The sequence below is a fragment of the Nomascus leucogenys genome, chromosome 2 (assembly GCF_006542625.1).
Source record: "Nomascus leucogenys isolate Asia chromosome 2, Asia_NLE_v1, whole genome shotgun sequence".
In the NCBI taxonomy this organism is placed as follows: domain Eukaryota; kingdom Metazoa; phylum Chordata; class Mammalia; order Primates; family Hylobatidae; genus Nomascus; species Nomascus leucogenys.
Genome location: NC_044382.1, coordinates 151,912,293 through 151,937,187, shown reverse-complemented (window position 1 = coordinate 151,937,187; position 24,895 = coordinate 151,912,293). Strand labels below are relative to the sequence as shown.

General features: G+C 49.7%; 2 protein-coding genes and 1 pseudogene across 3 annotated transcripts in view; 2 read left to right on the top strand and 1 right to left on the bottom strand.

The window, feature by feature from the left end:
- LOC100597359 overlaps window positions 1-3,572 on the bottom strand; it is a 7,626-nt gene extending 4,054 nt beyond the window's left edge. The window contains exons 1-2 of the mRNA XM_003272504.4: window positions 3,200-3,572; window positions 1,671-1,744 (exon numbers count right to left, since the gene is read on the bottom strand). Coding sequence (XP_003272552.1) covers window positions 1,671-1,743 — 73 coding nt within the window. The 5' untranslated portion in view covers window position 1,744; window positions 3,200-3,572. The remainder of the gene's footprint in view (window positions 1-1,670; window positions 1,745-3,199) is intronic.
- EMC8 (ER membrane protein complex subunit 8) lies at window positions 3,334-24,895 on the top strand. 2 transcript variants are annotated; one of them, XM_003272502.4, is made up of 5 exons: window positions 3,398-3,878; window positions 14,164-14,240; window positions 22,242-22,311; window positions 23,050-23,144; window positions 23,656-24,895. In XM_003272502.4, the coding sequence occupies exons 1-5, from the start codon at window positions 3,648-3,650 to the stop codon at window positions 23,813-23,815; spliced, it is 633 nt and encodes a 210-aa protein (XP_003272550.1). In that variant the 5' UTR covers window positions 3,398-3,647; the 3' UTR covers window positions 23,816-24,895. The 2 variants fall into 2 exon arrangements, with proteins under 2 accessions (XP_003272551.1, XP_003272550.1); XM_003272503.4 differs by lacking the exon at window positions 23,050-23,144 and having other exon boundaries at window positions 3,334-3,878.
- On the top strand, window positions 21,626-21,748 carry LOC115832050 (annotated as a pseudogene).

Here is a 24,895-nt window from a genome sequence, read left to right as displayed (position 1 = left end):
AGCTGTTGTAAATGCCATGACAGGGAGACTGGGGGGACAAAAGCTATTAGAACGATGTAAACCCTCAAAACCTTGCCGCATGCAAACCTCAAAATTGCATCTTCCAGAATAAGAATGGCCAATTCATGGTTTCAGGGGTTCTTCAGGCTTCAGGCCTGGTTCCCCAGCAATTAAGGGAAAAGCAACGGTTAATATACCAAACATTTCTTTTACAGAGAGAGAAAAACAAAGACTCCAGATTCTAAGGAATGTTTGTCACCGCTTCAACATGGACGGATTTCTGTTGAGCCTCTGCTGGGGAGATCTGGTATATCTGGGCACCCCTCACTCAGGTGCATCACCACACAAATATCCCAACTGACTTCAGTGACGGCTGATGGTATTCCAGACTGCTTTAATATCTTATGTTGAGAACAGATTCATGTATTATTCATGTATGACTTACGTAAGTTAAAACTTAACAGAGAAGGCTTGTCTAAGAGCCTGCAGTTCGTCTTCATCTGCCTCCTATGTGCTGGAGATACGGCAATGAGTAAGACAGGCAGGCTCCCTGGCCTCAAAAGGCTTATGCTCTAAGAGGCTGAGACAGCGACACTCAAATAGACATGCATTCACGAGGCATCCAGTGTTATAAGGAAAAGCACAACAAAGTGAGGTGACAGGGAGCTTCCTGACAAAGGGTGGTCAGGAGAAGCCGTTCTAATACATTTGTATTGAGGGTGAATGATTAGACAGGAGTGACCATCCACAACTCGGGGCTCTACGGGAGGACTGGAGTAAGGCCAGGGGGCTGGGGGAGTGAGCAAGTGGGGAGGGGTGGTTCTGATGGTAGTTTCTGGGTTTTGATTACAACAGTCAGTAATAAGAACGGAAAGGCAGGCAAGACCAGCTCTAACCAGGCAGGGTGTAGACTCTACTGAGGCAGTGAAAAGACCATGGAGAGCTTCCTCCAGAAGCCTTCCCTGAACCCCACATCTGGCTAAATGCTTCTACCCAGGAGCCAGCTCTTAATAAAACAGTCTTCATCCATCTGTCCCTCTTCAGATTGCGAACAGCCTCCTGGAAAGAGTATGTATTTCATATTCTTTTTCTTCTCGGTGCCTAACAGTGTCTGGTACAAAGTAGATAGATGCCGGATACATGCAAAACTAAATGTGCTGTATGCCAGACAAAGAGCTAAGCTCTGTCCATATACTTCAGGTGAGCAAAAAGATTCCTAAGCTTCAGTAGCTAGTCCTTGATAGAAATGAGATGAAAACCCAGCTCAGGCTAGGAAGTCCAGGCTCTTTCGTTTCCATTGCCTCTATAATATAAACAGACGATGCAAATGGTTGGGAATTGTGGGGGCAAGGTGGGGAGGGAGGTCATTAAGGTCAGTTATGGTGCAGAAGATCTTTTGAAAGGGGTAGATCTCAAAGCTTAAAAAAGTGGATAGGAAGGGAAGGGTAAGGGGGGAAGTATCAATATAACCAAAGATCCAGAAGAGATTCAATTTGACTCATAAACACTTCTTAATCTAGAACCAAGCCCTGTGAGAACATTTATATCTCCCCTAAAGACCCTCAAGAGCCGAATTAAGGTCTTTAAAACTCCGGCACAGGGCCTTATACACAACAGGAGCAAAATGAAATTAGTTCAGCCTATTTAAAAGTAAGAAAAGTCACACTTACCATGTGCTCGTACACACACAGAGGTGGAAACTGCTCGCTTGCCAACTAGGCTAAATACCCTGGTAGCCAACATTCTGAAAGATAAAAATGTACACCTTCTCTATGAATAAGGGCAAACAGCAAGGAATGAGTCTTCTTTTTGCCCCACAGCATTTTGGAATTTTTTTGTTTGCTTCTACCCAACGCAAATGATCCATTCTTTATCACTGTCTCTGAATTCACAAAATAACCTAGGCTGAGGTTTTTCTTAGTAATTGGCATGCTTTTAAGGAGCTTCATTATAAATCAACTGCCATAATATATACGCGCTTCAGGTAATTAACAGAACATTGGCCTTTTTAAAAAACAAGGAGAGGCCAGGAGCGGTGGCTCACGCCGGTCATCCCAGCACTTTGGGAGGCTGAGGCGGACAGATCACCTGAGGTCCGGAGTTCAAGACCAGCCTGGCCAACATGGTGAAATCCCGTCTCTACTAAAAACACAAAAATTAGCTGGGCATGGTAGTGGGCGCCTGTAATCCCAGCTACTTGGGAGGCTGAGGTAGAAGAATCGCTTGAACCCGCAAGGTAGAGATTGTAGTGAGCCGAGACCGCACCACTGCACCCCAGCCTGGGCAACGAGAGCAAGACTCCGTCTCAAACGAAAAAAGGCAAGAAGAAAAAATGTTAACAAGGTGACTCTGAAAAAGCTAGAGATCATTAAAGCACTGTGCTGTCGTGACAGGCTCCATTCTTCAGGGGGCGGCGCGGGGAGGTAACAGCTCACAGGGGCGGTGGCACGCATCACATTCAACGGAGTATTTGTTTAAAACCTAATACCGCATGTACATAAACTAGAAGGGGAAATTGGAGAAGGCTGCCAACACAGCCCCGGTCAATTGCCAATCCCTGAGGAGAGCGGAAAACCTAAGAGACCTCCGCCTCACCCGGGCCCTCCTCGATTCAGGCCCATCAACCTTACACGGCCCCCTTTAAATCGACCCTTCGGAGGACCGGTGAGAGTGATGTGGGAAAATACCCTCCTTGGGGCAGAATAAACAAGCATGACGTCAGGGCTCGAACGCCCGCGTCTAGTTTCTCTCCTCGGGCCTAGCCCTTGCGTGAGCAAACAACTGGCGCCTTCCAGGCTGGAAATCCGAGCGCTGCCCGGGAGCCCCGCAAAACCCGGGAGGAGTTGCATGGACTTTTTGAAGGAGCAAGGGCGGAGGCTGCAGGCGCAGGGCGCGGGTCCGCCTCCCCGCAGCCTGCGCCCTCGGCCAGCGGGCGCTCCAAGGTCAGTGCCCGAGGCCGGTCCGCAGCCGCTGCGCGACGGGGGAAGATGGACCTGGCACTTCGCGGCGGGCCCCCGAACCTGGACCCACCGAGCCCGGAGTCCCCACAGGCCGGCCTCAATGTCACCTGGCTCCGAGGCCCATTCAGTGCTTCCTGCCGAAGCCGGGCGGCCAGGATGCGGGCGTGCAGACTTGATGGCTCCCGGACCCCCGACCCGGCCCAGCCTGGAGGCGACGCACCGGCCACCTCCTGCCTCACCTGCCGTCGCTGCCCGCCGCGACCGCCCTCTACGCCAGGTGTCCCGCGACCGGAAGAGAGCAAGGCCGCGCCGCGGAGCACCACGGGATCGAGGAAGACTCCGGCCGCACGGAGGTCACCGTGGAGCGGAAAAGGGTAGCACTGCAAACGTCGTAAAATGCCGGGCCGGGCTGCTTTCCGGCAGGCGTTGGAGGGGTCGCTTTCCGGCGGCGCCGGGCGAGAAGCGCGACTGGAGTCTGGGGCTGCGGATTCCCAGGGGCGCGAGTCGCTTTTCCAGGAACCGAGGCCCAAACGGGGCCGGGCCTGAAGAGCCCCCCCACCAGCCCGTGGCCGCGCCATCAATCGTCGCCGCCTCGTCCCGCTTCTCGGCTGAGGCGCCGCGCGGCCGGGCAGCGGGTCCAGGCCTCAGCTGCGTGCCCAGGGGCCTCCGGGGCCCTCCCGGGTCAGCATGCCCGGGGTGAAGCTGACCACCCAGGCCTACTGCAAGATGGTGCTGCACGGCGCCAAGTACCCGCACTGCGCCGTCAACGGGCTCCTGGTGGCCGAGAAGCAGAAGCCGCGTAAGGAGCACCTCCCCCTGGGCGGCCCGGGCGCCCACCACACCCTCTTCGTGGACTGCATCCCCCTCTTCCACGGCACCCTGGCCCTCGCCCCCATGCTGGAGGTGGCCCTCACCCTGGTAAGCGCGGAAAGGGCCCCTTCCCCTTGCAGGCAGCCTGGCCTCCCCTCAGTCAGCAGAGAGGAAGCTGGCCCAGCGGTCGCCCTCCAACAGGCTCCTAGGACCCGCTCCGTAGGGTCGCCATGGCCAGGAAGGGGGTGATCAACGATGGCGCTTGGGTCTTGGCGCTGAATAAATAGCGTCCCTTAGTAGCAGCTACTTTAACCGTCGCGGATGCTTTTAGAGGCGCTTTAAGGCGACGAGTTATACGTTAGTTTCCTGAAATCAGTAGCCTTTGTAGAAACAAGTTATCGTTCACTTGGTGTGGATTCGACAGAGTTTCCATTGAGGATTTCGAGTTGCAAGAAGTGTTCCCTTTGTTGGGACATTAATCGCTAGCATTTGGTTCTTCGCACCTTCACAGAGCCGATTCCTTTTCTGGCAAAGTGTAAATGCTTCTTTGGCTGTCGGTACTTGGGCACCCCGGAGCTCAGACACTTGCAGAAAGGTAGTTGCATGATTAGATCTGTGTCGTCGAGTGATGCATCTCAGGCGTGGTTCCCCTTGACTGCATGTGCCTGAGCTTCGTGTAAGGAGAATTTGTTCCCGTTAGTGGTTAACAACTTATCTAGAATGCTTCCATGGCTTTTAAAAGCTAAAGAATTTCTGTGGGGCCGGGCGCGGTGGCTCACGCCTGTAATCCTAGCACTTTGGGAGGCCGAGGTAGGCGGATCACCTGAGGTCAGAAGTTTGAGACCAGCCTGACCAATATGATGAAACCCCTTGTCTACTAAAAATACAAAACTTAGCCCGGCGTGGTGGCGGGCGCCTGTAATCCCAGCCACTCGGGAGGCTGAGGCAAGAGAATCGCTCGAACCCAGGAGGCAGAGGTTGTAGTGAGCCGAGATCGCGCCACTGCACTCCAGCCTGGGCGACAGAGCAAGACTCCGTCTCAAAAAAAAAAAAAAAAAAAAAAAGACGAATTTCTGTGAAATTAAACAGCAGGAGCAGACGATCTATCCAACACACTTTTATGTTTTTGTTTGCAATGACAGCTTTATTGAACTACGGTGGGAAAAAAGATGTAGCATGCAGGTAGACTACTTGGTAATTGAATTTTAGGCAGTACCTTTTCAGTTACGGTGATCAATGAAGGGAAAAAGACCATCTATAAATTCCATCGAGTTGTTAAAACCTGAAGGAAAAGTAAACTGTAGCCTCAGACCTGCATACCTGAGCTGAGACGCTATTTGTTTTTCATTTAAGAATAAACTGTGATGCTAAAAAATAGTAGCTAATGTAAGAAGTAGCTAAGCTTGAGAAGGTGTAAGTAGAATTTCTTCATCTGTGTCCCTCCTCCACCAAGTAAAACGAAGCCATTTCATAATCTACCATTTCATAACTTACCTAATTAATGACACCCAAGTCAGTTCTGGGCAAGCAAGAAGTATCTCTGGGCAAACAGTCCTGGCATAAGGTTACTGGGCACATCTTTGAGTGCCTGTTAAAGTTAAACTTCATATCATTTCCGGGTAGGATTCAGATGATTATAATACTTAGATGATATTTATAAAACTAAGTATTTTAGCTCTTGAAGAAATGTGCTGTCATTACTGAAACACCACTGGGGAGTGTGTATGTATGTTTTAATCCAGGTCTTTCCAACCATCTTTTTGTTTTTTTTGAGATGGAGTTTCACTCTTGTCACCCAGCCTGGAGTGCAATGGCACAATCTCGGCTCACTGCAACTTCCACCTCCCAGGTTCAGGTGATTCTTCTGCCTCAGCCTCCCAGGTAGCTGGGATTATGGGTGCCCACCACCACACCCAGCTAATTTTTGTATTTTTAGTAGAGATGGGGTTTCACCATGTTCACCAGGCTGGTCTTGAACTCCTTGCCTCAAGTAATACGCCCGCCTCCGCATCCCAAAGTGCTGGGATTCCACGCATGAGCCACTGCGCTCAGCCTTTCCAACCATCTTAATTGTTCTGTTATCAAGAGAATTACTGTATCTGTGAAATGCGTTGACTTGCAGGCAGCTAGATTCATCAGTAGCATTTATGCAGGATTATTCACTTTTCTAATAAATGTTTTTGAGTATCTGCTTTGTGCCAGGCCTGTGCTGAGGAGGGATATGGCTGTGGATGAAACACAGTCGAAGGTGCAGCAAGCCAGCAAGCACAGTACCTAAACCTCATAGGCGGAGCTTAGTAAAAAAGTGGCAAGGGATTCGAGAGAAGTCAGCCAGCCTAGGCTTGGGCAATCAGGGCAGTCAGGTTGCCCGGAGAAAGAGACATGCAGGCAGTGGGCCAGCCTTTGACCCTCAGGAGATGGGGGATGGAGGGAGAGCATTCAAGGGACCAGCATGTGCAAAGAGCAGGAGAAAATAGCGGAAGAGAACAGCGGATGGGGGAGTTTGGAGAGAGCAATAGGGTGGAGCATAAAGGGGCAGGGGGCAGAGAGAGTTGAGTGGTAGACAGATTGCTTTGTAGTGACTTTGCAGATCATGCAGAGGCATTTGGGCACCATCCTGAGGACAGATGGAAGCCACTGGAGGAGAGTTGCGTGATCAGATCTGTGTCTTCGAGTGATGGCCCCAGCCTGCAGCAGAGAGGATGCTGGAGACAGGAGTACACCCAAGACTAGAGGCAGGGAGGTGGCAAAACTGAGTGCAGCATGGGTACGGAGAAGGGGACAGAAGAGAGAGCAGGTGGGAGAATCCACAGGTCTTGGTGACTAATCGTGCATGGACCTAGGGGAAAAGGAAGTGAGGGTGATACCTAGGTTCCTGGCTTGTGTGCTGGGACAATGGTGCAGTGGTGCCATTTGTTGAGGGAAGAGGCAGAGAAACAGGTCTGGAGGGGAGGTGATTACTTCTATTTGGGGTGTGTTGAGTTTGAGATGTTCTAATGAAGAAGTCCTAGGTTGAAAGGTGAAGAATGGGTCTGGGTACAGAGGCCAGAGATGTAGATTGAGAACCAGCGGTGTGCCGGTGACTTCTGAAGCCATGAGAGCAGGTCTTAGCGCTTGGGGACTGCGTAGGGAAAAGCTCTCCAACCGCGTGTTTCCTCTGCTCCCACCACCAACAATAAACACAGAAGAAGACTTCTGTGACCAGATGTGTAGGAGTTTCCCCACACACCAAGCAGCGGGCACCAGCTAGGTGTCCCCGCATTCTGTTCTGACACTGCCTACCTGGAGATAGTGTCACAGCCCACGGGTTGAGGGCTCAGCAGCAAGTCCAGGCTCTGGAACCTCTGACCCACCAGCTTCAAGGTGGAATTTCCATGGCCTCCTGTTTGGATTTGATTAATTTGCTGGAGCAACTCACAGAGCTCAGGGAAACCCTTACGTTTATGGGTTTATTGCACAGGACACTGCAAAGGATACAGGTGAAGAGACACATGGGGCGAGGTATGGGGAAAGGGGCATGGAAGCTCCCCGTCCTTTTGGATTTTTATGGGAGCTTCATGACATCAGCATTCCTTCCCCCCGGGGTCTAGGAGGGGACCCTCTCCTGGAGGGTCTTAAGACCCACTATCAGCAAGGCGGAGAGGGGAGCAGTGGAGTGGAAGGAGGGCAGGAGAAGGTGGGGTCCTAGTGCCCCTAAGGCTCACACACCTGGCATTCTATCAAAAGACTAACCAGGACCGTGAGGAGCCAGGAACAGGGAGAAAAACCAGTATCTCTCATCACACCCCAGGAACATGGCGTGGGGGACACTCTGGCTTTTATGGGTTGAGTGGAGGAGGAGTCCCAGAGCAACTGAGGACCAGCCCAGGAGTGGGAGAAGAAGGTGTGGTGGCTGCTAGCCATGTAAAATCCTGTCAGAAACTTCTAGGAGCTTCTTGAAGACAAACTTGAACCTCACTTGCAATGTCAGATGTCGCTTATTCTTCTCATTCTTAAGTAACCTTGACAGAGTTAAACACTTCTGTTCCGACTGTGGGATATGAATGCAGTACTTGACAGAGTTGAACCCAGGAACTATAAACAACTGCATTCAAGTTACCTGTACGTGAATTTTCCACGAGGGAGCAGGGCTGCCTCCCAAACCACTTACCAGGGAGGAAAGATGCCCAGAGGGGACCTTGACTGCCTGCTACCTGAGCGTGAGAGGGCACCGGGCACCACAGGGGCCCGCCCTGAGCTTGCTTCCACGCCTCATTCCTAGTTACACTCTGCACTGTAGACACCCAGTCTCCAGCACCTCCCCCTACCACATGAGTCCCCATCCAGCAAGTAAGGGCCACACTTGACTCCCTGCAGTAACTACTCTTCAGCAGTGAAAACAAGCAGCAAGTTTTGTCAAGCAGTAGTTACTTGTACTGACTTTTCCGAGATAGAGTCTCGCTCTGTCGCCCAGGCTGGAGTGCAGTGGAGCGATGTTGGCTCGCTGCAACCTCGGCCTCTCAGGTTCAAGCGATTCTCCTGCCTCAGCCTCCCGAGTAGCTGGTACTACCAGCGCACACCGCCATGCACTGCTAATTTCTTTTTTATTTTAGTAGACACGGTTTCACCGTGTAACCCAGGCTGGTCTCGATCTACAGAGCTCAGGCAATCCGCTCGCCTTGCCCTTCCAAAGTGCTAGGATTACAGACGTGAGCCACTGCACCCGGCCCTGACTTTTCTCATATTCACAAAAACTCATTCCCTCAGCAGTGGACAAATATGAAAAAGACAGCAATCCAGTGCCCATGAAATAACTTTTAGAGGAAAGTTACAGAGAAAAATTTGCAGCTGGAGTCCATCCACAAATTTTTTACTTCAGTTAAGCTATTAAATTTATATTATTCACCTTTTGACTTAGTGACTTTCTAACCTGAAGGCAATGAAAACTCTCAGTGTTTAGAGCCATAGTTTATGAGGTTATCAGCCATAGAAGATGCAATTTTCACAAAGCATCTAAATCCATGCAGCTGTGTAAATGAGGCCTTATTCTCATGGCTCTGTTCCATTCAGAGCTTCCTATTGGAATTGTTTTTGATAAGGGGGAAAAACCATACACTGTCCATCAAAGGGCAACATTAGATTCCTTTGAAAGGCTTTTCATTATGTTCCATTAAAAAAAAATCCTTGCATTTGTGCATGCTTTTTGCATGCTTTTTATTTTTTTTAAGTACTTACGCCTATTAAGTTATTTATCCTTATAACCCTTTGACGTAGGTAGTGAAGGAATTATTTCCAACAGCAGAAACCCATAAAATGTTAGTATGAAAATTAGCTTGAACCTGTTTCTCTAATCCCTTTTTGCCCTTTTCCCCTTGTTGATTTCTAGTGCGGTGGAGTAGCGTTCTGTTACATTCTGCTCAGGTGACTTGCTTGCTTGCTCACTGGCCTCATCACCATGATTTCAGGCTAGAATTCTTGCTGTGGCCTCCATGTGGGCCTGCCCTCTGCTCCTCTGCACAGCAGCTGCCCTGGAGCTCTCCCATGCCCCTACTCCCTCCTGCCCTTTGTTCATCTCCAGAACATTCATGTGCCACCTTAGGGATGGGGAGAGGGATGCTGTGGTTCACCCTTTGAGTTCTTCCCCCTGAACTTCACCCTCCATCTCGGTCCCATTGACTTCCCAAGCTGTTCTTTCATGGTTCCTGCTACTTCTCATTCCATAGAAAGATCAGCAGCTGACTTGAGAAGGAGCTTTCCTTCTCAGTGACAATAACAATTCCTCTACTTCTGGACTCCAAGGCCTACTTTTTGCTGCAGTTAGGAAGGCTCAGCAGGTTACCCTCAGCTTTTTGCTAAGTGGCAAGTTGCGGTCCCTGCCTCGCCTTCTTTACGGTTATTGTACAGTCACAAGGGGCGTGGGGGATAGTGCAGATTTTAGCAAGGCTGCTGTGAGGAGCCACTGCCTCTGTGCAGAGTCTAGTTGGGAATGAATGGGGTGGCCCCAGCCCTTTTAATAGTTCTCTTCCATGTCTGGAACAGAAGTAGCCAAAAAGGGCATTGAGCAGAGGGTGGTAGACTCCTGCCAAGGTGAAAATGTCCTTTCTCTCTAAAAATTTCTAAAAAGAAATTGCATGAGTAAGTGCAGAATGTGGAAGGTGTCTGTATTCAGAGTCAGTTTGACTACATTGACAACAGTCTCCACAGAGTTTTCTCCTGAACTTTTATTTTCATGTTGATTTTTCACAAGACGCACATCAGGGTGTGGGGTGTCATACAGCGAAGCAGGGAGATGGAAATGGATTTGTTGGGAACAGAGCTTGAGTGGCTTCTCAGCCCTGCCTTGTCTTGCCTCGCTTCGGAGGAAGCTAATTGCCTTGACTCGGAGCTGCCACTTAGATCCACCGCAGCTTTTCATGCAGGAGCCATTTGGGCTGAGGGCAGGATCCTGCAGCCACTGGAGACCTGGCTGCCACACCCACACCACCAGCACGTCCCATCCTCTTCCCCCAGCCCACTCCACTCCGGGGCACTCTCACCTGATGCCTAGTTCCAGATTCCAAACTGTCACAGGAAACTGCCCTTATTAGAACTCGTCCACCCTGCTGCTATGAGTGCTGAGGCTTGGCCGAGTCTCCATTCCTCCCTTCGAGTTCTCCATTCCTCAGTTGGTGAACGGGCTGTGTGTGCCCCTCATAGCCATCCATACAGCTAACTTGGTTATTCTCGTGTGTCATTCAAAAGTTCTAAATTCTAAAGCCAGGCCAGAGCTTTTGTGACCTGGTTCACTTTAAGGGCAACCTCTTCAAAGAGGTCTACTTAAAGTTCCAGGTCGTGACATTTTTCTGCTAGAATTTGGTCGGGCCCTTGGAGTTTTCTTATAGGAATTTGTCCCTCAGCAGGCAAAATGTAAGTTGAGATGCACGTGTGTTTGTCATAGGAATCATGTTTTGTACCAGGTGGTTTCTGTGCTCTGAGAGCGGATACAAGGTGATACCATATGTGTTTACTGGGCTATGAGTCCTGACCAGGTGGCTTCAGCCCAGGAAAGAGATGGAGGAGCCAACTGAGACTGCTGCTGGGGGTCTTCAGGAAGTTGCCAGTAGCTAAGTAAAAAATATGTCCTATGCTTTTTCCTAGAAAATGTTGTACGGTGTGGTCAGCTGAGTAATAACCCCCCAAATATGTCCACATCCTAATCCCCAGGCCTTATGTAGCAAAAGGGATTTGTAGATGTGACTAAGTTAAGGGCTTGAGGGTAGAGAGAATATCGTGGATTACCTGGGTGTGCCTCACGTAATTACAAAGGCCTTTGTAAAGGAGAGGTAGGAAGGTCAGAGTGAGAGGAAGAGATGGATGATGGAAGCAGAGGTCAGAGTGATGTGGCCATGAGCCAAGGAATGCGGGCAGCCTCTAGGTGCTGGAAAAGGTAAAGAAAAGGATTCTCCCTTGGAGCATCCTGAAGAAGCACAGCTCTGCTGACCCATTATAGACTTCTGACCAGTAAGATAAAAAATTTTGGCTGGCATCATCCTCAGCAAACTAACACAACGACAGAAAACCAAACACTGCATGTTGTCATTAAGTGGGAGTTGAACAGTGAGAACACATGGACACAGGGAGGGGAACATCACACACCAGTGCCTGTCAGAGCTGGGGAGCGAGGGGAGGGAGAGCATCAGGACAAATAGCTAATGCATGCGGGGCTTAAAACCTAGGTGACGGGTTGGTAGGTGCAGCAAACCACCATGGCACATGGATACCTATGTAACAAACCTGCATATTCTGTACATGTATCCCAGAACTTAAATAAAAATTAAAAAATAAAACATACACTTTAATCAAGTACGGTTTATTTCAGAAATAGAAGAAATTAGGGAATTCGAAATTAGAAAATCCAAAAATGTATGCATTAAAAATTCTAAGAAAAACAGGCCGGGCGCGGTGGCTCACGCCTGTAATCCCAGCACTTTGGGAGGCCAAGGTGGGCGGATCACGAGGTCAGGAGATCGAGACCATCCTGGCTAACACGGTGAAACCCAGTCTCTACTAAAAATACAAAAAATTAGCTGGGCGAGGTGGTGGGCGCCCGCAATCCCAGCTACTCGGGAGGCTGAGGCAGGAGAATGGCGTGAACCCCAGGGGTCGGAGCCTGCAGTGAACCAAGATCGCGCCACTGCACTCCAGCCTGGGCAACAGAGCGAGACTCCGTCTCAAAAAAAAAAAAAAAAAAAAATCTAAAAAAAACAATCATACGATAATCTCTCTGGATGGTGAAAAATCCTTCAATAAAATTTATTACTTTCCTTAAAAAAAAAAATTGGGCATGGTGGCTTGTGCCTGTAATCTCAGCACTTTGGGAGGCCAAGGCAGGAGGATTGCTTGAACCCGGGAGTCCAAGATGAGCCTGGGCAACATGACGAAACCTTTGTCTCTACAAAAAATTTAAAAATTAGCCGGACAGTGTGGCGCATACCTGTAGTCCCAGCTACTCAGGAGGCTGAGGTGGGAGGATCACTTGAGCCCAGGAGTTCAAGGCTGCAGTGAACTGTGATCTCACCACTGCACTCCAGCGTGGACAACGGAGCGAGACTGTCTCAAAAAAAAAAAAAAAAGTGTTGTTTTAAGCCACTAAGTGTGTGTAACTTCTCACAAGGGCAATAGGAAATTAAGACAGTGGCCAATCTATGAAAATAAGCGCAGGCTACACTGGAGAGCAGGGATGGGGACACCCAGGGGGCAGTGACGTGGGTCACCTTAGGAGAGGACACACTCAGGAGGCCGGCCCGTGATGGCACATGAAGGCTGGGAGCACAGTGCTCAAGGATCAGCTCATTAGGGAACTTGACCAAATTTAAAGCAAGGCCCTTTGATAGTGTATAGAGATGTTTGTTCTAAGCAGCAGTAGAAAGCTTCTAGAGTCTATTCCATTAAGAGGTGATAGAAACAAAGTATGAGTCGTTTTGGAGTTGTTTTCAGCAAAGTCACAATGATAGCACCATTATAGATATTTTACGGACATAATCCTGATCTTTTGGGTGGATGACCAGAATGTCTAGTTGGTTCACTGAGCCCTGGTTTTGACCCAATATGGCAATTCGTGAACTCTTAGGAGGCCAGAAATATCCTAATCCTGTGCGAGCCAGGGACACTTGGACTGTAACCGTCTTGTCTGCTTTTGGTCATGAAGGAGACTCAGAAGCCCAAACCAGAATTTAGGAAAAAGAGCAATAGGATTGTGTTTAAAACACACACACACACATGCATGCATTTTTAACCAGTTTATTCTCTACAAAAAAAAAAAAAAAAAAAACTCAAGGTACCAATTTTGTTTCCTCTTGTGCAGACTGAGAATAGACTTTATTACAGTGTATTCAAATTCCATTATGTCAGAACAGGATGAGCTTTTGTTGTTTTGAATAATGGCCTTAGACCTGCAGGAAGCTGCATCTGATGAGAAACATGATACCATAAAAGAAACCCAAAAACTTCGAAGGTCTGCCACCATGCTGCCATTTCAAAGCACGCCGGAGAGAACTAAGGACGTGCACGTGCCCCTTCCTAACTTGGGACCTCTTTACCCTACACCCCAACTGAGGGGTATTTCATGATGTGGTGCTTAGAATGCTGAGATGGAGTATTAAAAGACTTTTTTTTTTTTTTTTTGAGACGGAGACGGAGTTTCACTCTTGTCGCCCAGGCCGGAGTACAGTGGCATGATCTTGGCTCACTGCAACCTCCCCCTCTGGGGTTCAAGTGATTCTCCTGCCTCAGCCTCCCGAGTAGCTGGGATGACAAGTGCCCACCACCACACCCAGCTAATTTTTGTATTTTTAGTAGAGATGGGATTTCTCCATATTGGCCAGGCTTGTCTCGAACTCTTTACCTCAGGTGATCCGCCCACCTCAGCCTCCCAAAGTACTAGGATTACAGGCGTGAGCCACTGCACCTGGCCTAAAAGACTTGTTTTGAAAGAGACTGAGATTCCCCTTCTGGCTCTGTTTCTATCTGGTTGCGCAAACTTAGAACCTCTCTAAGCTTTGTTTCCTTAACTATGAAGGATAATGATTTAAATAATATTAAGGATTTCTAAAGCCCAAGTTCTTTATATTATAAGAGACGGTAGATGAAGATTCTCTTCCCTCCGACTCTCTGCAGCACTGTACCAATCCAGTACCTGTTGACAAAGGGTCTTCTCGCTGGGACTGAGGAAGGCAGTCATTCCTTATGTTCAAAGTCCTGCCCTTCCTGACCATTTTTTCGTGAGTCCTAGCCTTTCTTCTGGGGAGCGCAGGGCATGAGGATTAAGATTCTGTCATGTCTTGTCCCAGCATGTGGGGGTGAGATCTGTGGTTTTTGCGACTTGGTATTTAAGGGTGAATCGTTCATCTTTTCCCAATTTTTGTTCCTCTTTCAGATTGATTCATGGTGCAAAGATCATAGCTACGTGATTGCTGGTTATTATCAAGCTAATGAGCGAGTAAAGGATGCCAGGTACGTGGATGTAGAACCCTCTGTGGGCGAGGAAGTGAGCACGTGACGGGCAGACCCCATCTCTCGTGTGCTTTTCGACCAGATACGAAACCTGTGAGACCCACACCCCTTCCCTCTGTGCTTATTTATAGTATTTGAGGCGAACTGTGGTGTGGATAATTCCAAACAACAGAAATTGCAAACATTTCTATTAACTTTGGGATTCTGTTTTGTGTCTTCTTTATTTTGCATGAAGGGAATTTATACAATGAAAGCAACAGTCGGGGTTCCGATTTCTGTCCCTGCTCAGCTCTGCCTTGCTTCCCCTTCCCAGACTAGGGGTGGTGTTGGGCAGAGCACTGGGAAGGAATGTTGCTCTATTTGCCGGTAAATAGACCAGCCTGTAAGTTAGGGGTCAGTACTCTGATGAAAATGTGGTATTTGCTGCCCCCTTTATAGTGGCTCCTTCTTCCTTTTCCTTTTATCCAGATCGTTCCCCAACTGGGGCTCTCGCTAACAACAAAGCTGAGAATTTTTCTATATGTCTGCGTCATCTTGGTCCGAACAGAAAAACAGATGACACATTCAGGTGGTGATAATCTGAGGAGGGCTTAATAAGCAGACTGTTCACAAGGCCTGGGCTGTAGATAACTCACAGGGGGTCATGCAGTAAACAAGGCTGGCGACAACAGCCCAAAGGGTGGGGAGGAAGGAGCTGGGTAAACAAGTCCACCTTGAGAAGAGCAGTGCCCTTGGGCAGGTGGCTACAGCCAGCCTGACGTGGCCTCCCATCAGGGGAGGGGTGGCCCAGAGCAGCCAGTACCTGATGTCCTGCTTCCATTTTCCTTTGGCTGAACCCAGCCAGAAGCCAGATGGGCAGCTGGAAAGTCCATGCCGTATATAACAGGAGCATGCATCAGGCTGCCCTGATGTGGCTTCGTCATGTTGTCAGATAGAGCCAACCCTCCAGTGTCCGGGGAGATGGGGGTGCAGTGAAGGGCCCTGCTGTTGGGTCCACGTGCTCAGCACAGATGAGAAGGTGAGCTCAAGCACTTTGGAAATAATACACTAAGCTGGTGACAGCATTGCTATCACTGATGAGGCACCAATGTTTCTGATGAGAAACGTGGTATCATAAAAGAAACCCAAATTTAGAAACATAATTATCTTACCCTTGGAGGGCTGGGTCCAGGCACAGGATCCTGAGGGAGGCAGATGTCCTAGGAGATGCTGCACTCAAAGTCAGTCCGCTGAAGCGTCTGCCAAGGCGGTTGGGAGCGCGTGGAACCCCTTGCACGTTGGCTTTTCTGCTGCTTCCTCTGAGCCCACGAGCAGCACTGGCCTCTCCGCCTTCAGCACATCTCTTCTGCCTCTCACTGGGATGTCCTCTGTTTGATATCGCCTGCCTCCGTTTGTTGATGAATCAGTGCCTCCCATCCTTCACTGAGTGAGAGCCTACCTACGGGGCCACATCCATGTTAGTCTTTGTTACATGAAAGACTAGGCGTGGGCTGAGGAAAGCACAGCCCTCTATCCCTTGCCCTCACGTGGCTGAGTTGAACATGAAGGACAGTGCAAACACAGGCTGCAGTGCAGGACAGTGGCCCCTGCAGGGGGCTTGGCGGCAGGGGCCAGGAGACTTAGACCTGGTAGAATGATCCCAGAAGCCCCAGGGCATGGTGTCCTGTAAACCACGCCCTCGAGAGTGAGCAGGGCCTTGTCAAGTGCAGATGTGGAGACCAGGTCAGCATTCCTGGTTGGGGGACAGCAGACACAGGTGAAGACGTGGCGGGGGCTGGGGCCGTGCCCACATGGAGGGAGATGCTAGGAAGTGAGGCTGCAGAGGTAGGTGGGCCATACCTGAGGGCTCCTCCGTGCTCAGAAGCATTTTGAACTTCACCTTGCAAGCAGTGGGGGGCACCCTTGGCAGGAAGGTGTTCCTGGACCAAGCAGTGTCTGCCGTGGCTGTCCCTGCAGAAGGGAGAGGAGACTGGGCAAGTGGGAATGGCACGGGTTGTCAGATGAGTGCAGAGGCCTCCCTTTCCTTAAGCCCCCACCGGCAAATCCATGCCTCATGTGGTCGCCCCACATGGACCCGTGCAGGCTCTCCTATCCTCCTCTCTGCACATGCCTCATCTGGCTCACAGCTCTCATGTTCTTACCTCTGTGCTGACCTCGTTACAGCCCAGCCTGGAATTATCCTACTCAGGCACAGTTTTCCTGCTCTCCATACCTTCCTTCTAGAATGTCCTCCCTATCCTCACCTAGTCCATGTCCTTCTGCGTCCTCCAGGGGGTTTTGCAGTCCTTCATTAATACTGACTTGTAAATGCATCCTGAGCAGCCATTTGTCAGATGTGTAGAGAGGATAAACCTTAGCTAGGGGTCTGCCACCCTGGAATAGGGAATCCACGTCCCCCTCCCCCGGTGTGCCCAGTTGTTTGAGGAGGAAACCTCAGGTAGGTAATGCCGTCCTATCCTTGGGCTCTACTGGGGTCATTTTATTTCATCCTCACAACAATGCACAAGTGAAGAAACCAGCCAGAGAAGGTGGCTTCTCGGAGGCCACACAGCTTGGGAGCTCAGGAGCTAGGATCTTGCCAACTTCTGACTTAAGTATGGTTTTGCTTCTGCCTGGAAAACCTTCCCCTCTCTTCAGCCAGACCTAGCTGAAAATTTCCTTTTCTTATTCTAGAAACATTGCCTGATTCAGAGTGTCTTGCAGCATGATTTGGAGCCAAGTAGACCTGGATTCAAATTCTAGGTGACTTACTGATTAACCTCCTTGGGCCTCTGTGGCCGTGTCTTTAAAGTGGAGCTGAGCTCATGCCTCAGAGAGTAGTCATGAGGACAGAATGAAATAGCGCAGCGTGTTTGTCCTTGTGCTTAGTTTACAGTAATGGCTGGTGCTGTTACTAGTGCTGTGATGACTTTTTCTATTACTGTTCTAATGTAGTGTTAACAACTTTTATGAATTTCCTAAACTTTAGGTCATTCCATCAAGTTTTATTATATGATTCATTGTTGGCCAGTGTTTTGCTTCATAGTTAGCATTTGATATGAGTAGGTTTCGGTGCCCGGCAGAGAGCCCTGGCCTGAGGCAGACACTCAGGAAGAAGCTTTTAGATACACAGTGTAAGATGGCACCTACACGCTTGCCCGACATGGTGCTGTTGGGAGGGTGAGCAGAGTGGTCTGCCTTCAGGGTGCCTGCAGTTTCGGTTGGCAGCTGGCTCTTCCTAGGAACAAGGAGTTCCTGACTAGCAGGAAGCACAGTGTGGCAGTCTTCATTCAGGATCAAGTGGATCAGTATTGGAGATTCAGTGCCTAAGACAGAGAAATACAAAGTTGGCAGCTCTTTCAAATACTTTGACAGTTCATTAACTACAAATTTTTTTTTGGCGGGGCGGTGGCAGAGCGGACAGCGTCTCACTCTGTCGCCCAGGCTGGAGTGCAGTGGCACAATCTCGCCTCACTGCAACCTTCACCTCCCGGGTTCAAACTATTCTACTGTCTGAGCCTCCTGAGTAGCTGGAATTACAGGCACCCGCCACCACACCTGGCTAATTTTTGTGTTTTTAGTAGAGACAGGATTTCACCATGTTGGCCAGGCTGGTCTCGAACTCCTGACCTCAAGTGATCCACCCACCTTAGCCTCCCAAAGTGCTGGGATTACAGGCATGAGGCACCACACCCGGCCAACTACAAATTTTTAGACTTCTTTTAAAATAATAAATTTTAGACCAGCCATGTTGGATCACACCTGTAATCCCAGCACTTTCAGAGGCCAAGGCGGAAGGATTTCTTGAGCCGGGAGTTCAAGACCAGTCTGGGCAACATAGCAAGACCTCATCTCTACAAAAAAATACAAAAATTAGCTGGACATGGTGGCCTACACCTGTGATCCCAGCTACAAGGGAGGCTGTGGTGGGAGATCACTTGAGCCTGGGCAGTTGAGACTGCGTTGAGCCATGATCTCGCCACTGTACTCCAGCCTGGGCAACGGAGCAAGACCCCATCTCAAAAATCGATGAAAAGAAAGATAGATGTTAAGAGTTCTTGAAGGCCAGGCGCGGTGGCTCACGCCTGTAATGCCAGCACTTTGGGAGGCCGAGGCGGGCGGATCACGAGGTCGGGAGATCAAGACCATTCTGGCTAACACGGTGAAACCCCGTCTCTACTAAAAATATAAAAAATTAGCCGGGCAAGGTGGCGGCCGCTTGTAGTCCCAGCTACACGGAAGGCTGAGGCAGGAGAATGGTGTGAACCCGGGAGGCGGAGCTTGCAGTGAGCCGAGATCGCGCCACTGCACTGCAGCCTGGGTGAAAGAGCAAGACTCCGTCTCAAAAAAAAAAAAAAAAAAAAAAAAAGAGTTCTTGAGCATCTACAATGGTAGTTTTTCTTTTTAATGTGTGTTTCCTTACCCTCTTCCCAATAAAAATCACCAACCAGCATGATCAGTGTCGAGTAGGAGGGTAAGGGCTTTGCAAGCTCTTCATGCCAAGCGGCCCTGCCTTTTGCTTTCCAAGTTCCTCAGCAAATGCAGGAGCAGGCAGAGGTGGGTACATGGGCAGGCCTCCTGAGGGCTGTATACCCACTCCTCACCACTTGCCGTCAGTGCTGTGGGGACTTGGCGCTCACCGAGTCATGGTCAGTGCAGTGAAGCACTGCCTTCCCTCTGCGCTAGGAGCCACCATCACAGTGCTTTCTTCAATACGATTGGCTTCTACCTGAAAACCTCCCCTACCCTCTTAATTCATATTTTTCTTAACACAGTCACATTTTTAAGTCATACTTTTCTTAACACTGCAGATTTATAATCAGTACCTCACTGAATTTTGAAAACGAAAATAGAATAATCATATAAAATAATGTTTTTTTAAAACATTATTAATTTTTTTTAGCCTAATCACAAGGGAAGGATTATAATTGTATATAGTGTGCTTTGTTAAATAACTCACAATAATCCATGTATTTTTATGGCTGTTAAAAGAAAGATGGGGCCAGGCGTGGTGGCTCACGCCTGTATTCCCAGCACTTTGGGAGGCCATCGCGGGCGGATCACGAGGTCAGGAGATCGAGACCATCCTGGCTAACATGGTGAAACCCCATCTCTACTAAAAATACAAAAAATTAGCCAGACGTGGTGGCAGGCGCCTGTAGTCCCAGCTACTCCAGAGGCTGAGGCAGGACAGTGGTGTGAACCCGGGAGGCAGAGCTTACAGTGAACCGAGATCGCGCCACTGCACTGCAGCCTGGGCAACAGAGCGAGACTCCATCTCAAAAAAAGAAAAAAAAAAGAAAGATGGATGGCTCAGTCCCTGCCACAAAAAGCTGAAACCCTTGATTGTGCAGGGCAGATAGGATGCACAGAAGGAAAGCAGCACGTGCCATGGACTCCGTGTTAGAGCCTCTTAGAAGGAAATCCTCAGAACTCCAGCAGGGCAGGGGGTCTCATCCAGGGTGGTTTAGCAGGGCTTCGTGGTGAGGGTGGCATGTCTTCTGGGCACTGAAAGAGGGGAAGCAATTCAGTAAGGAGGCCTTGGTGTGGAGGGCCAGACGGGACAGTGTGAGTGAAATAAGACGGGTATGTGAGGGAGATGACATGGAGGTGGATTTCCTGACATTGAAGACACAGCATTGCCCCTGTGGCTGCACACGGTAGCTCAGTTCACCGTTACGAAGGCCTGCCTCTGCCAGCCTGAGAATAGCAGCCTTCATCTGGCAGGCAGTGGTGAACAGTAGTCTGTGGGGCTGTGAGCACCAGGGGACGTGATGGAAGTTCTGTTTTAGGAAAATTTAGTTCAGGAGAATTTTCAGGTTACATTGGATAAGAAGAGCCTAAGCTGAGCTTCGTAGCCCGTGCCTGTGGTCCCAGCTGCTTGTGAGGCTGAGCAGGAAGGATTGATGGAGACCAGGACTTTGTGGCCTTGATCACACTTGTGAATAGCCACCATGCTCCAGCCTGGGCAACTAAGCGAGACTCTGTCTGTTTTTTTTTGACGTGAAGTCTCACTGTTGCCGAGGCTGGAGTGCAGTGGCATGGTCTCAGCTCACTGCCACCCCCGCCTCCTGGGTTCAAGCGATTCTCCTGCCTCAGCCTCCAGAGTAGCTGGGTCTACAGATGTGCATCAGCACACCCAGCTAATTTTTATATTTTTAGTAGAGATGGAGTTTCACCATGTTGGCCAGGCTGGTCTCGAACTCCTGACCTCATCAGGTGATCCACTTGCCTCGGCCTCCGAAAGTCCAGGGATTACAGGCGTGAGTCACTGCACCCAGCCGTCCCTGTCTCTTTAAAAAAGAGAGCGAGCGAGTGAGTGACCCTAGAAATTATGAGACCAGTTAGGAAGCAGTTTTAGAAGCCCCTGCCTAAGGTGAGAGACTGAAGGAAATAAATGGCAGGGAGAATGCAGGAAAGGAGAGCAGAGAAAGGACCTGTGGCCTGCAGGGTAGGGAAGAGCAAAGGGAAAGGTGGCCTCAGGTCGGAGAGGCTGGAAATGGACTGGCCTGCCTGAGGGTGGTGGGTTCCCGCTGGGAGGCTTTTGAGGGAGTAGGAGTCTTGGGGCCATCAGGCAGCGATCAGGAGACTTCCAGAGTGCTGCTCTGCAAGGGAATGGGTTAGATGGCAGATTGCACAGAGCTGTGGTGAGAACATGGAGCAAGACTAGTGGCTTGTTAAAAGAAGTTGAAGAAACAGGCGTGGAAGGGAGGAGGGAATCTGGACAGCAGCTAGAGGGAACCAGTTCAATGCTTTTGTTTTTCCCTAAAAATAAAGACTTACACAGATTTGAAGGCAGAACTGGGGCTTGGGCACAGAAAGAATATAAATAAGGCCCCCGAGGAGAAGGCACCTTCCTGGCATAGCATAGAAGGATAACTTTGTGTTTGGAGATATGGTGCAGGAATGGTGGAGTAGCTGCTCTATTATTAGCTCTACTAACTTAAGGTGGAAAGGTGTCATTTATCAGGGTTGGGTGGCGGCAGGGCCAGAGCCAGCAGTGGGGGCTCATGAGCATGGAGAAGATGTGGAAAGGCTGAGGAATTTCTCAGAGGGTGATGGACTGCCAGCTGCCCTGAGGTTGCTCTTACTTGTTGCAGTGGACGAGTTGCTTTGCTAGCGTGCAGATGGAGAAGGCGGGCCCAGAAGGCTTGGAGTTTGGCCCAGGGGCTGGCAGGTGCCCAGCAGCAGTTTAACTGCCCGCTTCAGGCGACTCTCCACTGGGTTCCTGGGAGCCTTCCGTTAGGAGATGCCCTCTTAAGATCCCCGTCACAAGGGCTTTCTGGTTGGAGTGAGGCAAGGACCTGCTTTGCACGGTGTGCTCCATTACCCAACAGCGTTCCCCATCCTTGCTGGCCACACGCATCACAGTGGGGCTGTCATCAGCCACTTTAAACGGGCAAAACATATTTACCTGGCAGGGAAAACACCAAGATCACAAAGGTGATTTTCCCAGGGCAAGGTTCGTCCATTGCACTCCAGATGTGCTGAGCCCTGCGATTTCTTCATATGTGGGGAACTGCACACACTCTCCCCAGCAATACAAACAAATAAGTAGGCTGGGCACAGTGGCCCATGCTTGTAAGCACTTTGGGAGGCCAAGGCAGTAAGATTGCTTGAGGCTAGGAGTTCAAGACCAGCATGGGCAACATAGCAAGACGTCATCTGTACCAAAAAAAAAAAAAAAAAAAAAAACACTAAAAAGTAACTGGATGTGGTGGCCTGTACCTATAGTCCCAGCTACTCAGGAGGCAGAGGTGGGATTGCTTGAGGCCAGGAATTTGAGGTTACAGTGGGCTATGATTGCATCACTGCACTCCAGCTTGGGCAACAGAGCAAGACCCTATCTCTACCAAAAAATTAAATAGTAAGTAAACCGGCGAAGCAAGCACGTGCAGCCTGTTGGCTCTGCCAGTCTTTCTGTCATTGCTTGTTAAGTCTCAGTGGTGTTGACTGTGCCTTTTGTAAACAGTGTTGAATGGCATTAACTGGAATGTGGTAGCCTGACTATTTCTTTGACAGTCCAAACCAGGTTGCAGAGAAGGTGGCCTCCAGAATCGCCGAGGGCTTCAGCGACACTGCGCTCATCATGGTAAGTCACTTCTGTGCAGCATGTGGGAGGCCCCTGCACCTCCTCTCACCAACCTGGAGCTTGCTCTGCGGCGGTTTCCTCTCCGCTAACCCCTTCACTCATTTATCTGCTTGAGACCATTGCCGCCTCTTGCAGTTTTCTCCCAGCTGCAGACCACTCGAATCCCAGGCCATGGCTTCTGTGCCCCTGCATCCCTACACAAGTGGGAGTGGGGTCCCCTGCCAGCAGTAGCCTCTGGGAACTTGTTAGAAATGCGAATTCCCAGGCACCCACCCCAGACCCCACTGAATCAGAAATGCAGGGGGTGGGGCCCAGTAGTCCATGTTAACACACCTTCTAGATGATTCTGATCTGAACATGCCAAGTGTGAGAAGCACAGAATTAGAAGAGCCAGCACAGCCTCTAGGGGCGCAGGGAAGGAAGGTGCTTGTATGTGAGCAGATGACATGGAGGGCCTTGTTGAACAGCCTTGATTCAGACAGAATCCTAGGATGAAGGAAGAAGTCATGTTTGGAAGCTTTGCTTTTGTGAAAAAACAATGAAGGACTTGATGTTTTCCTGCATAACACAACAGTTTTCCTCAGGCCAGACACTCGCGCCACTCTCCATACCGGCTCTGTCGGAAGAGTCTGCCCCAGCCGGCGTGGGCACTGCTGCAGGGAGAGCCCCGAGGAGGCGCCTGCCACTGCTGTTTGGCTAGCATTCTGTTCACTCTCGTGTCCTTTGCCTTGTGCTCAGGTAGACAACACCAAGTTTACGATGGACTGCGTAGCGCCTACGATCCACGTGTACGAGCACCATGAGAACAGATGGCGGTGCAGAGACCCACACCAGTGAGTGCGCCCCATGCTGCCGCGCGGGCTGGGCTCCGTCAGCGCCCGGCCACGTGAGAGCCACTCTCACCCAGCCTGTGTTTTCAGTTAGCATTTTCTCCAGAGGCATGATAGCAAGCATATTCCGCGGCTCCTGTAGGCCCCAGTGCTCCAGCGCTTCCAGGCAGTAGAGGGAACCTCAGTGGTACTTACGGGTCTTCCCACCCCAGGCCCTAGGGCACAGACACTCTTCCCAGGCCTTTGCTTTGGTGTATCTGTGGCCACTCAGAAAGCTTCAGTCATCTGCCTCCAACTTTCTCAGAATTCCATGTGAAGGGCGTCCCTTCCATGTATTAACCATGTTTTCTATGCTCTGTGTACATCTTCATGCGTTTGAAATGCACATGTTTCTCAGTACTCTGCATCATCTCTGCTCATACCACTGTGCATATGGCTGGCCTTCTCACTTGATGCTGTTACAAGCCGCCCGTTTTCACTGTTAGATGCTGACTTCTTCATGTTTGACCCGTAGTGACTACTGTGAAGACTGGCCAGAGGCACAGAGGATCTCAGCCTCGCTCCTGGACAGCCGGTCCTACGAGACGCTCGTGGATTTCGATAACCACCTGGATGACATTCGGAATGACTGGACAAACCCAGAGATCAATAAAGCTGTCCTGCACTTGTGCTAGGCAGGCACCGCTGTGACTGGGCTCCGGGCCTTTCTACTACGTTGAAGAAGAAAACCTGTTTTTAAATGTAAATAAAATACCTTGTAGCCTGTGTGGAAAGCTGACCGTTCTAAGAAGTGGCATGTGCCTTGAAAGGGGGCAGAATGTTCAGTCGGTCGTGTTTTTAACACAGATTCTCTAGAAGAGGTGCAGACATCCCATCTGACTGTCCCTGTGGACTCTCTCAGTTGTATGTTGCTATAATCCTCCAAATCAAAGCTCTTTCTGCTTGTGCAAGATTGTTCCTATTAAACAGTTTTAACTAACCTTTTATAATCTGGAGAGAATACTTTTTAAGGCTTTTGAACTGTCTTTTTTAAAAATGAAAAAGCCCACATCTTATACTCCAATGAGTGTGTTTGTGAGTTTTTATCCTGTTTGAATTTTGATGTCGTCCAGGCGTCCTGGGATCAGGGTGGACACGTGGAGTGCTGGTGCTGAGCTGTTTGAGAAGCTCTGTGTGGGTGTTTCTGCGGTCAGGTAGGCCGGGCTGTGAACAGCACTGCTCCACACGGTGTCGGCTCACAGAGTCACCGCAGCTCCGCACAGCGGGAGTGACACCACTGATGCCACAGAAGCCTTTATCGTTAGGGGCAAAAGCAAACATCTCTGGTAACAGGAGCTCATTGTGGTGCTCTTCAGCCACCCAGAAAGCTCACCTGCCTGCAGGGCCAGGAAAGGGAAATGATCGTTTCTTTTGTATTAGGGAAAACAAGACTTAGACTTCCCAAGTTGTACAGAATGACGTCTGTACTTTTTATACTTAGAACATTTGGTCGAGTTTTCTAACGAAACCTTAGGAAATTGAGGGGGAAACTTCATGGCACCTTTACCTTTTTTCCTTTTTATATGAATTATTTTGTACAAAGTTCAGAGAGCGGTACCTTTCCTACTGTCTTTTCTTCGACTCCATGGAGGAATTTGTAACGATCAGTGTGACCTACTGAAAGGGTTTGTGATACAGCAGTCACTATTTTCTCTTAACACAGGAAAAAAGTTCAGACATCACTACAATAAATGTGCTTTATTTGATCCACCAAA